This window comes from Scyliorhinus torazame, chromosome 9, assembly GCF_047496885.1.
Source record: "Scyliorhinus torazame isolate Kashiwa2021f chromosome 9, sScyTor2.1, whole genome shotgun sequence".
Classification (NCBI taxonomy): domain Eukaryota; kingdom Metazoa; phylum Chordata; class Chondrichthyes; order Carcharhiniformes; family Scyliorhinidae; genus Scyliorhinus; species Scyliorhinus torazame.
In genome coordinates, this window is record NC_092715.1 from 49212727 (window position 1) to 49233971 (window position 21245).

The 21245-nt window shown below is 48.4% G+C and overlaps 1 protein-coding gene across 1 annotated transcript in view; it reads left to right on the forward strand.

The window, feature by feature from the left end:
- Nucleotides 1-21245, forward strand: part of LOC140429963 (organic cation/carnitine transporter 2-like) — a 317607-nt gene that overhangs the window by 46195 nt on the left and 250167 nt on the right. The window contains exon 4 of the mRNA XM_072517551.1: nt 1973-2127. Within this exon, the coding sequence (XP_072373652.1) occupies nt 1973-2127 (155 nt within the window). The remainder of the gene's footprint in view (nt 1-1972; nt 2128-21245) is intronic.

Below are 21245 nucleotides of genomic sequence, written 5' to 3' on the forward strand. Positions count from 1 at the left end.
GCGCCAGCAGGAGCCTACACAAAAGGAGGTGAACGAGCACCTCAAGACCGCCCATCGATCAGGGAATCGCTCCAGCATTGGAGAAAATCGAACCAAGTGATTCGGACAAAGTCCAATCACTAGGGACCAGGTACAGGGTTCGCCCCGAAAGGCGGGAAGCCCCTGGGGACTATAAGAATTGAGCCCCAAGTTCAAATCGCTCTCTTCTTCTCCACCTCTTCGCTCTCTTCACGCTCTTCTCCCTGCCCGGGTCACCCAGCAACAACGAACCAACATTGACCGTGACCGGAGCAGTGAAGATCGAAATCGTAAGTCTTAATTCAACGCTCGCTACGAGATAGGCGCTCCTAGATACCAATCCGTACCAACTTCGAATCCCGCAGGCTCAGAACCCAAACGAAAGGCCATTTGTTTCCCTGACCTGGTGGGCCAGTCCGAAAGTTAAGTATAGGCCTGTTAGTTGTAGAAGTAGCTTAGACGTAGAATTTGTACATGAGTAGCGATTACTGTGCATCATAAACGTGCTTTGGTTTAAATCTTACCAATCAGTATATTGGATTATTGATCATTACTCGGACTTGATCCTCATGGCGGTATCATAAAGATACCTGGTGACACAAGAGCAAAGGTAATAAAACAGAGCGATTGAACTAAGGCAAAGTTAGCAACATTATTTGGCGACTCAATGTAGCCACTTAAAATGGCCAACTCCCGATTCAAAATGGCGAACGGCAAAGGCTGATGGGAAAGTCAGCCAACAGGACACAAATGAGCAGCTGCAGGTTGAGTGTGTATTTACCTCTGGAAAGGCCAGACAATATCGATACCAGCAACCATCAGCATAACAAAACAACAGCCATTCCTTCTGTGACCACTCTGAAAGAAAACCAGATGGACTTTGTATAGTAGACAACAAAGCTTTGCAGAACGATATAATGAATTAAAATTCCTTTTGATATAAATTTTCAATTCCAATCCAAGTTTTTTTCTTGAGTAGCAGCCTGATCTCTTTGCACCCTTTCCTTTTGCAAATGTGATTATCAATTTACACCTTAGATTTCTCAAGACCAGGATACCTAAAGTGCTTGGCTGTAGGATCTTTTCTTAGTGACCCTCTAACGCCGCATCACAATTACCTAAACAGTCTAAAACACTTTAATCATAACATCTCATTGCTTGACATTCATGCAGCATTTTGAGGTGCAGAACGATCGAGGTGTTCTCGTGCATGAATCAAAATGTTAGCATGACGGTACAGCAGGGAAATCAAGAAGGCCAATGGAATTTTAATCTTTAATAGGAGAGAAATTGAACATAAAATTAAGGATATAATGCTTCACTTTTACAGGGCTTTGGTGAGGCAACATCTCAAATACTGTGTGCAGTTTTGGTCTCCTTATTTAAGGAAGGATGTAAATGTGTTGGAGGCGGTTCAGAGGAGATTTACTAGATTGATACCTGGAATGAGTGGGTTGTCTTATGCGGCAATGTTGAACAGACTGGGCTTGTTAGCACTGAAATTTAGAAGAGTGAGGGGAGACTTGACTGAAGTATATAAGATACTGAACAGTCCCAACAAGGTGGACGGTGGAAAGGATGTTTTCTCTTGTGGATAAGTCCATAACTAGGGGGCACTGTTTTAAAATTGTGGGTCACACTTTTAAGACAGACATGAGGAGAACTGTCTTCTCTCAGAGGGTTGTGCGACTTTGGAACTCTCTGCCTCAGAAGGCGGTGGAGGTGTGTGTGGGGGGGGGGGGGGGTTGTCACTGAATATTTCTAACGTGGGGGTTGATAGATTCTTGCCAGGCAAGGGAATCAAAAGTTACCGGGGTTAGATGGGAATGTGAAATTCGAAACACAAATGGATCAGGACTGGTGGCCTACTGCTGCTTGTTATTTAAAGGTATGAATGAAAAGTTGACGCATAACCATTTAGTCTTTGAAATTAATATATGCTTTTTGCTTAAAGATATGGAAGAAAGGTCGTTCTCTTTGGAGGAAGAGCACTGCAGATAATCTTAAATTTAATTCAGCTGGCCTCTCAGAGTTGGGAAATGTTCTGCATACTGTACTTTTTTGTTGGCGTTGGAGATATTTCAAGTTATATGGCCACGTTTGTTCTTGGTAAGTAACTTATTTTTTACTGTATTCCCGGCCTATAATTCAAAGATGTATGAAAAGAAAAGGCTGTAAATGCACAGCCAGCCAGGCAGGCAGCTACTGTGAAGAGAAGAACAGAATTGATATCGATCATTACATTCAGTTTGTTAACCTTTCAACAAAACTGAAAGAAATTCGAGATTGAACTGTTAATACAAATTACAGCGACAGGGAAAGCTGGGAGGGGAGAAAGGTCTGTGATTAAATTACAAAAGGAATAATTGGTGCAAGGTAAACGGTAGTGAGGTGATAGAGAAACAAAAATTGAACCCAGATCCCTGGCGCTGTGAAGGACCACTGTGCCATTGTGCCGCCCAAGATGGAGCCAAAGGTGATGCCAATGGTTATAGCCAAAGCATGACCAGCACCTGCTGCCTGCCTGGAGGCATTGGGAGCGGTGGTTACGATCTGAAGTTGTCAAGAGTTTGAGCAGAGGTCCATTGGAACAGCATCAGAGGCCAAGGGCTGCAAGGTATTTCAAAGATCGACTGAAATTGGTCAGGATCCTTATAAGAAGTGACATTTTGAAGGAGAAACAGAAAGCCAAGATCCACAGCCTCTCCTAAATGCTGAAGGCAAAGGGAGAATTCAAGGTCATGATTGGGTTCAATGGAACTGTTCCCTCAAGAACTGTCAACACTTGAACATATCTCCTACGAACTTGCTCATCTTCAGAGTAAAGAATCGCCGGTATTTCATTCCCTTCTCAAAACTCAGGTGCTAAATATCAGTTTGGTTACTTTTATTCTGCCCTCTCTCTGGTGCTGGAATATCCTTACTGTTCTATACAGCTGCCCATACGAATGCATCTTTCAAATTATCCAACTTCCTGGCTTGAAAGTGCTAAGATCTGCCCAGAAATATAACCACATTTAACTACTGGGAAAGATGGAGCTTGAGAGGGATGGAGTGTGGTAGAAAACGCATTGGGAGGTAAAGAATAATATCTGGAACAAATTTAGTAAATTGCAGGACTCTTACTTTTACATGACACCTTTTAGCATGTCATGCCACCGTTTTAAACTGACACAAATGTCGAGAGAGCAATTTTAAATGATGTACATTTCCATTTTTTAATGCAGTGCAGCGTAACAGTGTAAATTCCAACACTTTGTTCACTCTCATTCCACACCTGTAGTTGAACCATAGAAACATAGAATTCTACGGCGCAAAAGGAGGCCATTCAGCCCAGCGAGCCTGCATGACCTTCAAAAGAGCACCCTACCTAGGTCCTTTTCCTGCCCTATCTCCGTAACCCCACCTAACCTACACACCCATAGACACCAAGGGGCAATTTAGCATGGCCAATCCATCTAACGTACACATCTTTGGACTGTGGGAGGAAACCTGAGCACCCAGAGGAAACCTACGCAGATATGGGGAGAAAGTGCAAACACCACACCGACAGTCACCCCAGGCCTTAATTGAAACTGGGTCTCTGGTGCTTTGAGACAGCAGTGCTAACCACTGTGCCACCGTGCCGCCTAACATGCAGGTTCATTCCTGAAAACTGAGACAATTCTAGAGTAACACAGGTAGCCTGGTTTACAGGGACTGACTTAACTTAAGTAGCAAACATACATTGTAGATTCCAGTCCTCTACCAGATTTTCCAAATAATTATCTACAGATCTTAAGCTCATAACCTTGGCTGACATTTCCATCAAGGCCTTAAGCTGAGTTCCCATCACCCTATTCAGATGGGTGTTATATTTCTTTGTTGCCGCACAGAGAAAAGGTATGGAGGTGCCCACACTCTGGATTCTTGTAAAACACAATGAGACGTTTATTAGCGATGTTGCTCATATAATCAAAGATGGTGATCTACCATAAGCCCACACAAACACGCTACTGACATCACTGCTCATCACATTGTGCATGACCAGCAAGAATGTGTTCCCAGATACTTAACACCCATCCCCCTTTACTTCACTTAGGCAACGGCAATGAATAACATTTATACAACAGAAATCCTTATGTATTATTTCATAAGAACATAAGAACTAGGAACAGGAGTAGGCCATCTGGCCCCTCGAGCCTGCTCCGCCATTCAATGAGATCATGGCTGATCTTTGTGGACTCAGCTCCACTCTCCGTACACCATATCCCCGAATCCCTTTATTCTTTAGAAAGGCATCTATCTTTTTCTTAAAAATGTTTAAAGAAGGAGCCTCAACTGCTTCACTGGGCAAAGAATTCCAGAGATTCACAACCCTTTGAGTGAAGAAGTTCCTCCTACACTCCGTCCTAAATCTATCTCCCCTTATTTTGAGGCTATGCCCCCTAGTTCTGCTTTCCCCGACCAGTGGAAATAACCTGCCCGCATCTATCCTATCTATTCCCTTCATAATTTTATATGTCTCAATAATATGCCCCCGCATCCTTCTAAACTCCAATGAGTACAGTCCCAGTCTACTCAACCTCTCGTCATAATCTAATCCCCTCAACTCTGGGATCAACCTAGTGAATTTCCTCTGCACTCCCTCCAGTGCCAATATGTCCTTTCTCAGGTAAGGAGACCAAAACTGAACACAATACTCCAGATGCGGCCTCACCAACACCTATACAATTGCAGCATAACCTCACTAGTCTTGAACTCCATCCCTCTAGCAATGAAAGACAAAACTCGATTAGCCTTCTTAATCACCTGTTGCACCTGCACACCAACTTTTTGCGACTCGTGCACCAGCACACCCAGGTCCCTCTGCACAGCAGCATGTTTTAACATCTTACCGTTTAAATAATAATCCATTCTGCTGTTACTCCTCCCAAAATGGATAGCCTCACACTTGGCAACATTGAATTCCATCTGCCAGACCCTAGCCCATTCACCTAACCTATCCAAATCCGTCTGCAGACTTCCGGTATCCTCTGCCCTTTTTGCTTTACCACTCATCTTAGTGTCGTCTGCAAACTTTGACACATTGCACTTGGTCCCCAACTCCAAATCGTCTATGTAAATTGTGAACAACTGCGGGCCCAACACTGATCCTTGAGGGACCCCACTAGTTACAGGTTGCCAACCAGAGAAACACCCATTTGTCCCCACTCTCTGCTTTCTGTTAGTTAATCCTCTACCCATGCTACCACTTTACCCTCAATGCCATGCATCTTTAGTTTATGCAGCAACCTTTTGTGTGGCACCTTGTCAAACCTTGTCATACATATATACAATTCAATAAGACAGTCTCTGGTGGATGTCTATTCCTTTTTTGTCGAATTTGGTGTTCTTGAATTTGGCTACTTGTGACGTCAGAAATGTTCTCATTTCCTTCTATGGATGGTACTCCTTGAATAGTCATTTCAGTATCTTTCGCTATCGGCAGTGAAAAGTTCGCAGAAACAGAATCGGAACTTGTCACTGACCTGGGGTGGGATTCTCCGTGAATCGGCACGATGGCTCAAAACTGGCGCCAAAAACGGCACAATTACTCTGGCGTCGGCTCCCCCGAAACGTCGCGGATTCTCCAGCCCCGAATGGGCTAGTAGCGGTGTGACGCCGTTCGCGATGGCATCACCCGTCACGGACTCGCGCGCCATCAGTGGCGCCGCACGGTGTCACTGCACAAAACATGCCCCCCCTCCCAGAGACCCGGCAAAATGGCCGCCCGCCGCACAGCGCCAAGTGAGACCCCTCACTGCCTGCCCCTTTCCCCCTTCCCCATCCCTCCTTCCCCCGTACCCCCCTTCTCCCATAATCCACTTCCCACATATCCACCCATATCCCCTTCCCCCATATCCCTCTTCTCCGTATCACCCTGTCCCCATATCCCCCTTCCCCCATATCCCCCCTTCCACCATATCCCCCTTCCCCATATCCCCCTTCCCCCATAACCCCCCTTCCCCCATATCCCCCCTTCCCCCATCTCCCCCTTCCCACATATTCCCCCATATCACCCCTTCCCCATAACCACTTCCCCCTATCCCCCATATGCGGGGATATGGGGGATATGAGTGAAGGGAGATATGGGGAAGGTGGGATATGGGGGAAGGGGGGATATGGGGGAAGGAGGGATATGGGGGAAGGTGGGATATGGGGGAAGGGGGATATGGGGAAGTGGGGATATGGGAGAAGGGGGGATATGGAGGAAGGTGGATATGGTGGAAGGGGGGATATGGGGGGAAGGGGATATGGGGGAAAGGGTAATATTGGGGAAGAGGATATGGGGAAGTGAAGATATGGGGGAAGGGGGGATTTGGGGGAAGGGGAATATCGGGGATGGGGGGATATGGGGGAGGGGGGATATGGGGTGTGGTGAATGTATTCACCAGAATAAGTTGTCTGTAGAGCACTGTAATATGATCCCTTTTCCATGTAGTGTACTGGAACCCTGGTGGGCTCCACCTCTGGCTCCGCACCCCCCAGACGGTATACTGACCGGCTGCCTGGGGACGGTGCTCTGTTGTTGCAGCGATCTCAGGCAGGCAAGTTCTTGTGTAATAAAGCCTATGTTCTCTCGCTCTCATCGTCTAGCAGTGGGATAATGGTACATCATGGGGAAGGGGGTGATTTATTATGTTGTAGGTGTAACATAAGCGGCTTCCTTGTGGTGCACTTGACAAAGGAAGGTTCAGACGTGGAGATAACTTCAACACGTTTATTAAACCATTTACACTTCTATTACTCGGGATCGACACTACTGCTAATCCTACTATAGCTACCCAGACTGACTAACCAGTTGCTGCAATCCACGTGGTGGGTGTAATATTGAATCAACCCTGTGTCTCTACTCACTGACTGTCTCCACTGGAAAGAGGCAGATCATGTGTGTGGTGTCCTTTATATATGGGTTGGTGTAATGCCCCCCCTTTGGTCGTGTCACCTCCTTGTGTATCGTGAATGTCTATTGGCCGTGTCCTATCTACTTGATCTATTGGTTGAGTGTGTGTGTGTGATGTCACTGGTGGTCCATCTAGTGTCTAGCTAGCCTACATGCATTTATATTGATGCACATCACCACATATCCCCTTTTTTATATGTTACGTATGTTCTGTACACTTTCAGAAAATTGAACAAAAAAACAGGTAGATGCGTTAAGGTATATACAAGTCATGGAACAGTGATTAAACAATAAGTCCAAATCATCGTGTCAGTCCAAAAACCATCAATCATCATGGTCAAATGTCTCTCTTGGTTATGAACGCCATCAACGTCCCTGTGCCACAGAAACCAAAAAATGGTCAAATCACTTTGATGTCTGATTTGGAGTCCCTTTCTTTTTCCGATGTTTGTGATGATGCTGTCGGATGGCATCTTGTGGCTGATAAGGTGTTGATGTTGAAGAGGTACCATCAACAGTATAATTCGAGGTTATGGATGTGCCATATGTTGAAGTTGGATAAGACTGTACATACTGGTTCTGGCCACATGCTGTGCTGGAAGGGTGATCCTGCTGAGAACCGTTGAAGCTTGTCGAATTGGAAACAGAATTGCTGCTCGCATTAATACCTGGTGATGGTGTGAAACTAGAACCTTGCATCTGATAGGAATATGCCATCTGGCCAGACTGGTGTGCAGTAAATCCTGGGCAGTAACTAAGGCATCCAGTCTGTAGTGCAGATTGCGCTTGCGGTAGTCCTCCTTCAGTCTTGATTCCATTAGTGGGCAATCCATAGTGCTGGCCTGTTTGAGAATATGCTGCATTGACTGCTGGCTGCTGCATGCCTGAATACTGGGTTTGTCCAGCAGGAGCTGTCTTTGGCTGCACTGCTGGTGTGGAAAAAATGTGTGGATATAGCTGTGGTGAATATTGGTGTATTCCTCTTGGACTGTAGCCACTGCTTGTTATTACTGACCCAGTGTAATTGTTAAGTGATCCATCTCCTATCGTTGTGGCATCTGCTGTCACCCTGAGCATGCCATCACTGAGGTTGCGGCACTCCCTGTCTGGAGTAAAGTCCAGCTTACGTGAATCAGAGTCGGCGTTTGGTTGCTCCCCATCTGGAGTCTGGTCTGTTTTAACTGAGTCAGTGTTGGTTTGTTGATGCTCTCCGTCCGGAGTCTTAGCAGGTTCACTGGAGTCAGCTGAGGTTTCCTGAAGCTGCACGTCTGGAGTCGGAACATGCAGGAATGCATTGACTTGTGGAGAGGTGCGAGCGAATGAGGGTGGAAGTATCGTGGTGTCACCGGAGTCACCGGTGGTCTCACAGTGATCGTCGAGTGCCTCTGTACACACTAGCTGAGGTCTGTCACTTTGCACATCATGCATGGGAAGTGGGATGCTGTCGTCACTTGTCTCACATACCGTGGGAAGATCCTCAGTAGCTGCTTGTTGTTCACTTGGGTTGGGTAAATTGTCAGAGTCTTCATCTGGTGGCACAAGCAATGTGGGAGGACTGTCATTGTCTTGCTGGCGTCCTTCTTTTGGGCTTGGACTGTCATTGTCGCATTGTTCTTCACTGTAGCATGATAGACCGTCATGGTCGTCCTGCTGTGCATTGGAGCGTAGTAGACTGTCATAGTCTTTTTGCTGTTTACTTGAGCATGGCAGAATTGCATCGTCTGCCGCTAGTTGGTCAGAGGAGGTTGCTAGACCCTCATGGTCTTGTTCCTGCAAGGACTGCGCGTCAGAGTCTTGCGTTGCTCCTATCGTGGAGGCTGTCCACGAGCTCGCTGTGGAGGCTTGTGACACTGGAGTCACTTCTTGTTCGTGCAAGGACTGCGGTGTGGAGTCTTGTGTGTCTTCTTTCGTAGAGTTGGGAACCCTGAGCGGTGTGTGGACCACGCTCTGTGTGCCAGCAGGCCGCTCTCTGTGGGCTTGTACTGCTTTCTGTCTCTTGGTTTCAGGCTGCAGTATCATCCTGGACTCACGAGATGGGATGTCATATCTGCTGGGCTGAAGATCCTCAAATCAGAAGAACGAATCCGCGTCTGCGTCGGATTCAATACGGGGGTCGCCAATGTGCAACACGTCTAGTTGCGGATCGGATTTGGTACTGGGGTAGCCTCCCAAGGTGAAAGGTTCGTCCGAGTCGCAGTCTTCTAGGACCATATCATCACTGTTTGCGTCGGAGCTGGCATTGGGCTCGCGAGGTCCAGAGAAAATGTAAAGGTCGGTATCGAAGTATTCAAGGTCGGAATCATCGGTTTGGGTGTAGGTAACTGCTTGTTGCAGGGTTCCTCGGAGGTTAATTTCATTTCCTGGTTCAATTTGAGGCATTGTGCTGTAATTCCAGGTGAAGGAAAGGTGTTTTACGGCTTTAAAAGATTTTTTCTTTGATTTGGGACGTTTCCCCTTTAAATGGGAGTGGTCCGGGGCCTCTGATGTCATGACGCATGTGACATAGCGTGTAGGAAGCGATTGCGCATGCGCAGATCGCTGTTCCTTTACCGATAGCTTTTTCGTGATTGCGCATGCGCGGCGTCTTGCGCATGCGCAAACGGACCTTCCCGTTCTGCGCATTTCTCGCGCAACTGTGCAAGTGCAGACCCTTTCGAAAGATGGCCGCCGACCAAAACTGTTCTCTGCTCTGGGATCTCGGCCTTGTGGTGAGTACTGGCACTTCTCTTACCTTTTCTTGCTGGTTGCAGTGTGTTTTCCTCACAGTATTTGCCGAATTTGTCCAGGACTGCCTGGAAGTCGCTCCTGTTTTGCCCCTTGGAGAACTTGAATTTTAAAAAAGATTTCTTCTGCTCTGGCACCGGCGATGGTGAGGAGAAGCTCTGTTTTTTCAGCATCGGCCAGGTCTTCTAGTTCGGCTGCTACCAGGAAGATCTAAAACTTTTGCCGGAATGCCCACCAGTTTTCGCGGAGATCGCCGTGGCAGTGGAGCCGCTGCGGAACCCGGATCTTCAACATCTTGCCTGGGTATCGTTGCTGGTTGTCACTGTACGCTGAGGTATGGCTATATGGATTGAAACAGTTCAGTCCTGGTACCATGATTTGTTATGTTGTAGGTGTAACATAAGCGGCTTCCTTGTGGTGCACTTGACAAAGGAAGGTTCAGATGTGGAGATAACGTCAACACGTTTATTAAACTATTTACACTTCTATTACTCGGGTTCGACACTACTGCTAATCCTACTATAGCTACCCAGACTGACAAACCAGTTGCTGCAATCCACGTGGTGGGTGTAATATTGAATCAACCCTGTGTCTCTACTCACTGACTGTCTCCACTGGAAAGAGACAGATCGCGTGTGTGGTGTCCTTTATATATGGGTTGGTGTAATGCCCCCCTGTGGTCGTGTCACCTCCTTGTGTATCGTGAATGTCTATTGGTCGTGTCCTATCTACTTGATCTATTGGTTGAGTGTGTGTGTGTGATGTCACTGGTGCTCCATCTCGTGTCTAGCTAGCCTACATGCATTTACATTGATGCATATCACCACAGGGGGGACAGACCCGGCCCATCAGGCGGACGCCGCCCCCAGGACGTTCCAGGGCGGCCATGAGCCAGGGACAGACCTGGAGCACCAGGTGGACGCCGCCCACATCTAGACAGCAGATGCAGGCAGGAGCAGCTGAGGAGCCGGGCCGGGTGATTGGAGGGCAGCCCTGCGCAGGCAACCATCTGCCGCCCAGAAGGGTCCCAGTTTCATGGAGTTACCACACCCACCCGTAGGCCCGGTGCAGGCACGGACCAAGGGACAACCGAAGGGGGTGATGGCCTGCTTGCCGCAGCTGCAAATGAAGGCGGAGGAGTCCATCCACGTGGAGGAGCAGGTAGTGGTGCAGAAAATGCGTGCCACCCAGGCTGACACCGCATGGGTGGCGTCCGCGGTGGAGGCAATGGGTGCGATGGTGTCAGACATGGGTCGCAGTAGGCAAGGTGTGGGGCTTTCATGGCCCAGGACATGGCTGCCCTCTCACAGGCAACCATGAGCCAGAGCCAGCAGCAGATCGCAGAGGCGTTCAACGCCTTGGCCCAGTTTCAGCAGGCAATGGCACAGTCTCTGAAGGCCATTGCTGAGAGCATCGGCGCCTTTGCCCAGGTGCTGGCCGGCGTCGCCCAGGCACAGACAGGGATGGCCAACTCCCTGGGCTCCATGGCTGCAAACTTGCAGACCCTTGTTTATATCAGGGCGGGACTCCAGGACTGGCAGCGCCAGGTGTCGGGAGGGGCGTCGGGTGCTCGGTCCATTCGCATCCCCAACCCATATAGAGGCCCGGGGGACATTGGGCACCCCGAGGGAGGAGGAGGTGTTGGGGCCCGTTCCGGGTCCCCCTGTAGGGGAGGTCCCGGAACACCGCGACACCTCAGACTCCCCCCCCCCCTTCCATCCCAGGTGCAGCTGGTGGGCAACGGGCAAGACAGGCTGGCAGCTCACCCTCCCAGTCACCCGAGCCGCAGCCTGGCCCATCTAGGCCGGGCCGTCCCAGGAAACGGCCGCCAAAGGGGTCCCTAGTCACAGGGCAGGAATCACAGGAGTCCACCTCCAGTTCTGCTGTACCCTCTGGGGAACCACCTAGACGTAGTCATAGAGCCCATAGGCCAAACAATTAGACACTGAGTAAGTTGGCACGGGTGTAGGGCACAGATTAGTTCTGGGGCTAGGGTACGTGTATGAACAGTTTGTTATTAAAATCACTTTCACACATACAGAAGCTGCCTTTGTGCTCTGTCCGATGCGTGCGGGGGTGTGGTGTGAGGTGAGCACCAGTGGGTCTGTGAGGGGTGATAGAACCTCGGCCTCAGGTGTGTTTGCACCCCCCTCTCCCCGAGTCGCCCTCACCATCCCCCCGGGCATACGGCGGGACCGTGCACTGCAGTGTCATGGCCACATGCAGGGATGGTCTGGGTGGAGGGTGGTACTGTGGCCATGGGTTAGACATTGTCAAACGATGTAGAGCCCAGAGTTCATCGCAAGGCGAGTTGCCATCATCCTCCATGGCTGCAATAGACCCGCTTCCACCGGCGACCGTGTGAGCCCGGCCCATTGTGCCGCAGGTGGATGTGCAATGGAGGGGTGGTGTGCATGTGGGTGGGGTGAGGGTGGTTGGTGTTGGATGGGTGGGGTGAGGGTGGTAGGCAGGCTGGTGCCGTAGTGTGCAGTCTGTGCCCATACCCGGCAATTCCCATGCCCCCCTAGTCCGTGAACCGGGCAGCTGTCAGCCTGTCCCGTGCCCGCTAGCGCAGCCGGTAACGGTGGGCAGCCTCCCGTCCATGTCCAGCCCGTCTGTCCTGACCATTGCCCCCATCCTCCTCATCTGTGGAGGTTTGTGCCTCGTCTTGCTGCTCCTCCCCTTCCCCCTCCTCTGCCTGCAGCACATCGCCCCTCTGCTGGGCTCTGTTGTGCAGGACACAGCACACCACAACAATGCGGCCGACCCTATCTGACGGGTACTGGAGGGCCCCTCCAGAGCGGTCCAGGCACCTGAAGTGCATCCTTAGCAGCCCAAAGCACCTCTCTGTCACACCCCTGGTCGCTGCATGAGCATCACTGTAGCAGTTCTCCGCGTCAGTCTGTGGCCTCCGTATAGGCGTATACAGCCACGACCGCAGCGGGTAACCCCACTCACCCAGTAACCAGTCCCTCAGCCGGGTGGGACGTCCCTCGAACATGGTGGGGATGAAAGATTGCGCCAATGCGAATGAGTCATGTACACTGCCCGGGTACCGGGCGCAGACATGCAGGATCATCATGCGGTGGTCGCAGACCACCTGCACGTTCATGGAATAGGTCATCTTCCCATTCGTGAACACGGCCCTGTTATCCGCAGGTGGCCGCACAGCGACGTGCATCCCATCGCTCGCCCCCTGGACCATGGGCATCCTGGATGCCGCGGCGAAGCCCGCTGCCCGGGCATCCTGGCTGGCCCGGTGCACAGGGAACTGGATGTAGCGGTCCGCAATGGCATACAGGGCATCTGTCACTGCACAAATGCACCGGTGCACTGAAGCCTGCGAGCTGCCAGACAAGTCCCCACTCGGCGCCTGGAATGACCCTCAGCATAGAAGTTCAGGGCCACCATAACCTTGACGCCCACGGGGAGAGGGTGTCCTCCCCCAGTGCCATGCAGTGCCAGGTGTGGCATCAGGTGGCAAATGTGTGCCACGGTTTCCCGGCTCATCCGGAGTCTCCTCCTGCATGCCCGGTCCGTGACATCCAGGTACGATGAGTGGAGTTGGTACATACGGGGCCTCATCAGGCGTCTCTGTCGCCGTGGCACCACCACCACCACCTCCTCCTCATGCTGTCAGGCGGGCGGCCCCCCAGCCTGGACGGCTGCCACCTGCCTCCCTGCGACACGCTCCACTGTGGCAGCCTCCGCCGCCTCCCCTGGCACGCTCCTGCTCCAGCTCCCCCAGGGCAACATGAAGAAGTGCGGCTCCCGCCACGGCGACCAACATCGCTGGGTGATGACCAAACATAATGGCCTGCAGGGGGTGTGGGGATAATAGACGACATGTCACCACTGCCCATCCCCCCTCCCCCCCCTACACAGCCAGGTGCCATGGGCTGCATGGTCGCAACTGTTGCTAGCTGGCACATGGCCAGGCGGACCCCCCCCCCCCCATCCTCCCCAGCACGCACCCTACCCAACCCCCCTCCCCCCTCTCCTCCCCGGCACGCACCCTCCCCAAACCCCCCCTCTCCTGCCCAGCATGCACCTGCCCCAACCCCCCCCCCTCTCCTGCCCAGCACGCACCCTCCCCATACCCCTCCCCCCTCACCTCCCCGGCATGCACCCTCCCCAACAACCCCCCCCCTCTCCTCCCCGACACGCACCCTCCCAAATAACCCCCCCCTCTCCTCCCTGACACGCACCCTCCCCAACACCACCCCCCCCTCCTCCCCGGCACGCACCCTCTCCATCACTCGCCCACCCCGGCCGCCCCCTCGCCTCGCCGGCACGCATCCTCCCCAAACTCCCACCCCCTCTCCTCCCCGGCAGCCACCCTCCCAACCCCCCCCCCCCTCTCCTCCCCGGCATGCACCCTGCCCAAATCCCCCCCCCCCTCCTCCCCGGCACGCACCCTCTCCATCACGCACCCTCTCCATCATGCACCCTCTCCATCATGCACCCTCTCCAACCCCCCCTCCACTCCCCTCATCCTCCCTGCCCCTCCCCTAGTCCCTCCCCTGCCCCTCCCACCACCACTCCCCCCTCACCAGCCCCTCCCTCCCTCCCCCCAGTCCCCCCCTCTGCCCCCAGCCCCTCCCACTCCCCCAGCCTCTCCCCCCCTCCCAATCGCCCTCCCTTCCCCCCAGCCCCTTCCCCTCCCTCCCCCCCAGCCCTTTCCACCCCCAGTATCTCCCTCAGCCTCTCCCTCCCCCCAGCCCCTTCCTCCCCCCAAGCCCCTCCCTCCCCCACACCCCTCCTCCTTCCTCTCCCTCCCCTCCCTTCCCCCTCCCCCTCCTCCTCCCCCTCCCTCCCTTCTATTTCCAAAAGTAGAACCTCTTGAGAAGTTTCCGCAAACTCACTTCATGCAGCAACTCATCAGCATCACGTTGTCAAACTCTTTCATCATCTGTCTGTACCGTGTATGATATTGGACCTGTCTTCGCTAGGATCATAGCTGGTACCCATTTCTCGTTAGTGGTATATCAGGCAGAGTTAACAAATCAAACTGAGTTCACAGTTTCCTCCTTGAACAACAACATTGCCGGTGAAATTTTGCATGTTGACCTCTATAGTGTTTTGATAAGATATTAGAAATTTGTTTACTCTTCTTGATAATATCCTCTGGTCCTTCAATGCTTTGATAAAATGCTTTAATGATTGCACAAAACGTTTGGCCAATCTATTTGCTGCTGGATGATATGGAGCTGATTGGAAACATTGTATACCATTCTCTTTCAAGTAGTTCCCAAACTCCTTTGAAGTAAACTGCATACTATCATCACTGACAATCTGCTCCGGTGTCCCAAATCTTGTGAATCCTTTGTCTAGTTTCACAATGGTCTGCTCAGTCGCCATTGACTTCATTAACGTGACTTCTGGCCATTTTGAGTGTGCGTCCACAATCACTAAGAACATGTGTCCCTCCAGTGGACCTGCAAAATCGATGAGTATTCTCTGCCATGGCTGTGTCGCCCATTCCTATGGATGTAATGGTTGTAATGGTGGAGTGTTCCTTAGTTCTGTACAAGATCAGCATTGCCCAACCTTCTCTTCAATTTGAGCATCCAATCCTGGCCACTAAAAGTAACTGCGTGATGGACCATCAATTCACACAAGTCGAGTTGTAGAAGAGAACAGTGGTTTTAATAAGCTAAGAAGTATGCCAACCTGCTGCTGCTCCCGCACTGAGAGCTGGCCACAGGTCTGCCAATTATATACCTCCCCCGAGGGGCGGAGCCACAGGCGAAGCCAACAGAAGCATCAACACAACAACAGTAAGTAACAGTGAATAAGAACAACAGTGAACATATATACAGTGGTGGATAACAATAGGACGAATAGCAAATAACGGTAAATATATATATAGTAACAATGTGTGGTTCACCACACTGTGTGTCAATTCCTTCATCCTCACCACATTAGGATGTCCCTCATGCAGTTGGTTAAGGAGTCTAATACCAGAGAAATAATCACACAGATTCCCAACAATAGTACTCCATTCTGTATTGTCAACTCAAATCTTCGTGTGATGTAGGGTTTGAGGTCTGAATTTTCCCTATGAACATTTGACAGCGTTTCTTTTTGGACCAAGGCCATCATCTTCCCCATTACTGGATCGGTTCTTGTATATCTTTGAACTTGAGATGAGGTCACAGGTACACTACCTATGAGTGAGAAATGCAAAATGTTGACAAATGATCTTCAGGGTCATGCTTGACTTGTTACGACAATTGTGATAAAGTTAAAGCATCAACATTTACTTTCTGCTCAGACCTATGATATTGGATATCGTACGTGAGTGCCGACAATATCAATACCCTCTTTGCAATCAACTAGCTGCCAAAGAAGGTTTGTTTACCTTTATATGGCCCCAAGATTGTAGTCAAGGATCAATCATGCATTAAAAGGGTAAAATAATTCCCATAAAGATAATAGTGGAACCTTCTTGCACCAAAATTGATGCTCAAAGCTTCTTTTTCTAGTTGAGCGTAATTCATTTCTGCGCTCATAAGAGTACGCGAAGCAACTGTTATCAGTTGTTAATTTACTGAGGCATAATGTGCGAGATGACTGCATCAACCCCTAGAGTGAAGCATTGCGAGCAAGTTGCAACTTCACCTTGGGATTATAATGAACCAACAGCTCTGACTTCAGTAAAGTTTCTTTCACTTCGTAGTATGCATTTTCGCATTCTTCTGACCATTGCCATGCCTGTTTGCCACATAGCAAATGCTTCAATCGTGTTGCTAAATTCGGTATAAATTTACATAATAATTGATTAATCCTAAAAACAATCTTAATTGTGTCACATTTTGAGGATGTGGCGCTTCGAAGATTGCTGACATTTTCTTCAGCTCCCTTGTGTAAGCCATCTTTGTCAATAATATGATCAAGGAGGGCAGCACTGTGGCACAGTGGATTAGCACAGCTGCCTCACGGAGCCAAGGTCCCAGGTTCGATCCCGGCTCTGGGTCACTGTCCGTGTGGAGTTTGCACATTCTCCCCGTGTCTGCGTGGGTCTCACCCCCACAACCCAAAGATGCGCAGGGTAGGTGGATTGGCCACGCTAAATTGCCCCTTAATTGGAAAAAATGAATTGGGTACACTAAATTTATAAATAAAAAACTAATATGATCAGGTAAATTATAGATGACTTGAAAAAGTTGCACTTTCCTTTCTAACTCTCAGGTTGTGTCTCTGTAACCACTTCACGGTCACTTCCAAATTCTCCAAGTGCTCCTGTTCACTTGAACCAGTGATGCAATTTGAATAACATTGCACATCATTCAACCCACTTAGAATTTGATTCATGGTTCTTTGAAAAAGAGCAGGCGCAGATGTTATTCCAAAAGGAAGTCGTCTGTAATGAAACAGATCTTTGTGCGTTACGATGGTGAGTAGTGGCTGTGATTCTGCTGCCACATTCATCTATAGATATGCCTGTGAAAGATCAATTTTACTGAATTTCTGCCCTCTAGAATGTCCCACAAAAAAGTCTTCAATCAGCGGCAGTGGACAATGATCTGTACACAAAACTGGATTAAAATTAGTTTTAAAATTTCCACAAATTATCATTGAGGCATCACCTTTTAATACAGGAATGATTGATGTTGCCCAATCACTTGAACCAACAGGTTCGATGACTCCTGTTCATACTAATCTTTCTAATTCTTCTTCAACTTCAGACCTGATGGCATATGGTACAGTTCTAGCTTTGCGACATTTGGTTGTGTTGTCTGGCTTGATTTTTAGGTGTAGCCCAGCTCCAGTCATAGAGCCTGGTGAATCTTGAAACATCTTCTCGTACTTCTTCATAAGTTGTATCATGTTGCTCTTTGAATCCACTAATTGATTGATTGTTTCCCAGTTAAGGCTAATCTTAGGAAACTATGCTCAGCCAAATAGAGCAGGATAGTTTCCACGGACAATGTGAAGAGGCAAATTTCCCATCTGTCTATTTGCTTCTACTTTCACCATAATGCATCATTTTAACAACATGACCTCTTCAAGTATATGTCTTTAGGATTACATTTGACGGTTTTAAAGGCAGATGTTTCAACCTTTGTTGACAAATTCCTTCATGTATTAGCAATACTGCTGCCCTGTATCCACTTCCAATGTAATTTCATGACCTTCAAGTTTTGGAAATGCCCAAAAACGATGTTGATTGCCCTGCAATGACACCTAGCTTTAATTTGTGCAGTCGCTCAGTTACACTGTCTTTTGATGATCTTGAGCCTCATCCACTAATTGGTAGACACAACCACATTCTTAACTGTATTTTTTTTCTGCCATCTTCTTGGTGTAGCGAAGGTTTTCGGAGCCCAATATGCTTTGGGAATGTAACCCTTCTTGTCACTGTTCTTGCATGTATTCATTTTCCTTCAGCATTCCCCCGCTGAGTGTCCAAACTGTGCACAACGGTGACATGATTGCACCTTTGCAGCCTTGATCCTGAGGCATCTTCACTCCAGCCCCTATCTGTGAAGCTTCTCTTGTTATGAGCTCAATAAATGTAGCAACTTCCACAGCAGCTTTTCAAGTTAAATCACTTACAGTAAACAGCTTCCTCTGAATAGCTTCACTGTGGAGTCTGCATACCAGCCTGTCACCAAGAGTATCATCAAGTGTTGCACCAAATTTGCATTATGGAGCTAACCTTCTTAAAGTTGCCACAAAGTAAAATGCTCTCATCATCTTCCTGACTACAGCTGTGGGACTAAAACCTTTTTGCATTCAATAACGGTTTAGGAGAGAAATATCTCTCTAAGATTTTCATTAATTTAATGTAGGATTTACCTCCTGGTTTTGCTGGGTGACTGGATTCTGCCACAGCATAAACGTTTTACGGCCAACTGAGCTGAGAAATCTTGCAATCTTTATGTCCCCCTGTGTCCGATTTGCTTTGAGAAAAAATTGGGATCTTTCCTCATATGAATTCCATGTTTCATATTCCTCATCAAACATGTCCACAGCGCCCATTTTTCCTGTCATTTTTGGATCCTGGCTCCTCGGGTCTACACTACTTCCCTTCCAAATTTCAATGGAAAGTATGGCACAAACAATCCCTTTACAAACAACTAGGAATTATTTTCCATTTTGCCTGACTGTAATTCGACTTTTGCCCCAAGTAGTGGCCCATGAAGAGTCGTCAGACTCTGAAATCCCTGTTCTTCACAGCCCATGTAGCTTTGTCATGTGCGTGGTCCCTGCAGCCCAGACCCCACACACTTCAAGGCAAGCAAGCCTTCCCTCACTATTGGTCTTCTTGCAGCTGTAATTAAAAAAAATTTCAGACCTTCTGCATTGTCGCCAATGCACCACCCGACGTCTGTGTGTGTGAAAATCTGGTACGGTTAATGTTGCGTTGCTCCCGATGCCATACCCTGTTAATCAATAAAATCTTTTTTTCACCTATTTTTCCTGCATCAATCCTCATCGCCAGTTTTATTTGCTGTTATATTTTGTTTCTTGCTGCAAAGAGAATAGGTATGGAGATGCCAACACTCTGGATTCTTATAAAACACGGTGAGAGGTTTATTTCATAGAATCGTAGAATCCCTAAAGTGCAGAAGGAGGCCATTTGGCCCATCAAGTCTGTACCGACCCTCTGAAAGAGCACCCTACCCAGGCATCCTCCCTGCCTTATCCCCATAACCCCAACTAACCTGCACATTTATGATATTGTTCATACAATCAAAGATGGTGATCTGCTCAAAGCCCACACAAACAATCTGCTGACTTCACTACATATCATATGATGCAGAACCAACAGGGATATATTCCCAGATACATAACAATGGGCATTTTAAGAAATATGGGGAGTTCACCTCGTGATTTTGTTGTTTTGTTCTTCAAACAATACCAAAGCCAAAACAGAAATTAACAAATTATACCTTCATTATTACTTGTGGGTTGGCAGAGAATAATTTCCACTTGTGCCTACGTGACTGTCATTACACTGTAGAAAAATAAATTATTAATTGTGTGAAGGATTTGGGGATATTTCAATGACTGACGGGCAATGCTAAGGTTTTTTTTTCTCATTGTTATTATCTGTATTCTTTCCTAAGATTATTCATGCAGCGCTGCCTTCTGATTTTAATTTGTAGGTTCGCTCCAGAATAGAAAACATTAAATTTTCTTTGATCAGTTCACTCATAAATCACAGCCATAACATGCAGTATGATCACAGGGAACAGTGTATGCAGTAATTGTTGTAAGATGTGGATCAATTTACATTTGGGAAAAATTATTATATGGTAAGTTAGAAGCAGACAGATAGGTTTCCAGACATTGACAAACTTGCAAAGTGAGCACAGGAGATACAAGACTAAACAGAGCAGCCATGATCTTATTAAACAACAGAGAAGGCCCAAGAGGCTTTCTTCTGCTCCTAACTTGTACATTCATTAAAAGATATGAGAAAATTGAATAACATTTTAAAAGCTCGAATGATTATTTCTTCCGTAGAATCCTACAGGGCAGGAGGAGGCCATTCGGCCCATCGAGTCTGCAGTGACCCTTAAAAAGAGCACCCTACCTTGGTCACACCCCCGGCCTATCCCCGTAACCCCACCTAACCAGCACATCTTTGGATCTTAATTCCCTCCCCTTTAATGAAAATGTGAGAATGCTTGTGTTCTTCCATAATTATTATAACAGCTCATAATCTTTGATGTTATTCTTTGAACTTTTCTTCCCTTTCTTGTTTTTCTTCGCTTCACAAACATTGACCAATAGGTGGCGCCCTCACCTGCAATACCCAAAATTAGGAGCTCGTCAAAAAGCAAAACCCTTCAAGTTGTAAATCTGAAACAAAACCAGAAAATGCTGGAAATACTGAAATTGCCTGACAGCAATGATGGAACAAGAAACGAGAGTTAATGTGAGAGTTCGATGACCTTTCATAAGAACTCTTTTTTAGGTTAAATGACAAAAGGGTTGACGGTGCAAGACGAAGTGGAGTAGTAATGGGACAAAGAGAGAATCAAAGAGCTGTGGAGGGATAGTGGTGGAGTGGTAATTAGGCAGAAGCATAGGCTGACGCCCTGAGGGCATGTGTTCAAATCCAGCTGGCTGGAATGACAACCGGGGGAACCTGAATTCAACTCTTAATGAATTAAATTTGTTAATCAAAGAAATCTGGAGGTAAAGCTAGTTTCAGTACTGGGACCATAAAGAGCCATCATTGATTTCTGTACAATCAGTAAAAACAGGAGAAATCCAGCCTGGTCAATTGCTGCCCCGTCAGTCTTCTCTCAATCATCGGCAAAGTGGCCCATTGGATCCAAAATCGGCTGTGAGGCAGGAATCAGAGGGTGATGTCAGAGAGATATTCTGTGACTGGATGTTTGTTTCCAGTGGGGTTCTGCAGGGCTCAGTGCCAGGGCCCTTACTATTTGTGATGGACAGTAATGATTTTGAATTAAATGTAGAGGGTATTATCAAGAGATTTGTGGACTATACGAAATTTGGTAGGGTGGTAAATGGGGAGAAGGGTAGCTGGAGACTGCAAGGGGGGTATCATAAGACCATAAGACATAGGAGTGGAAGTAAGGCCATTCGGCCC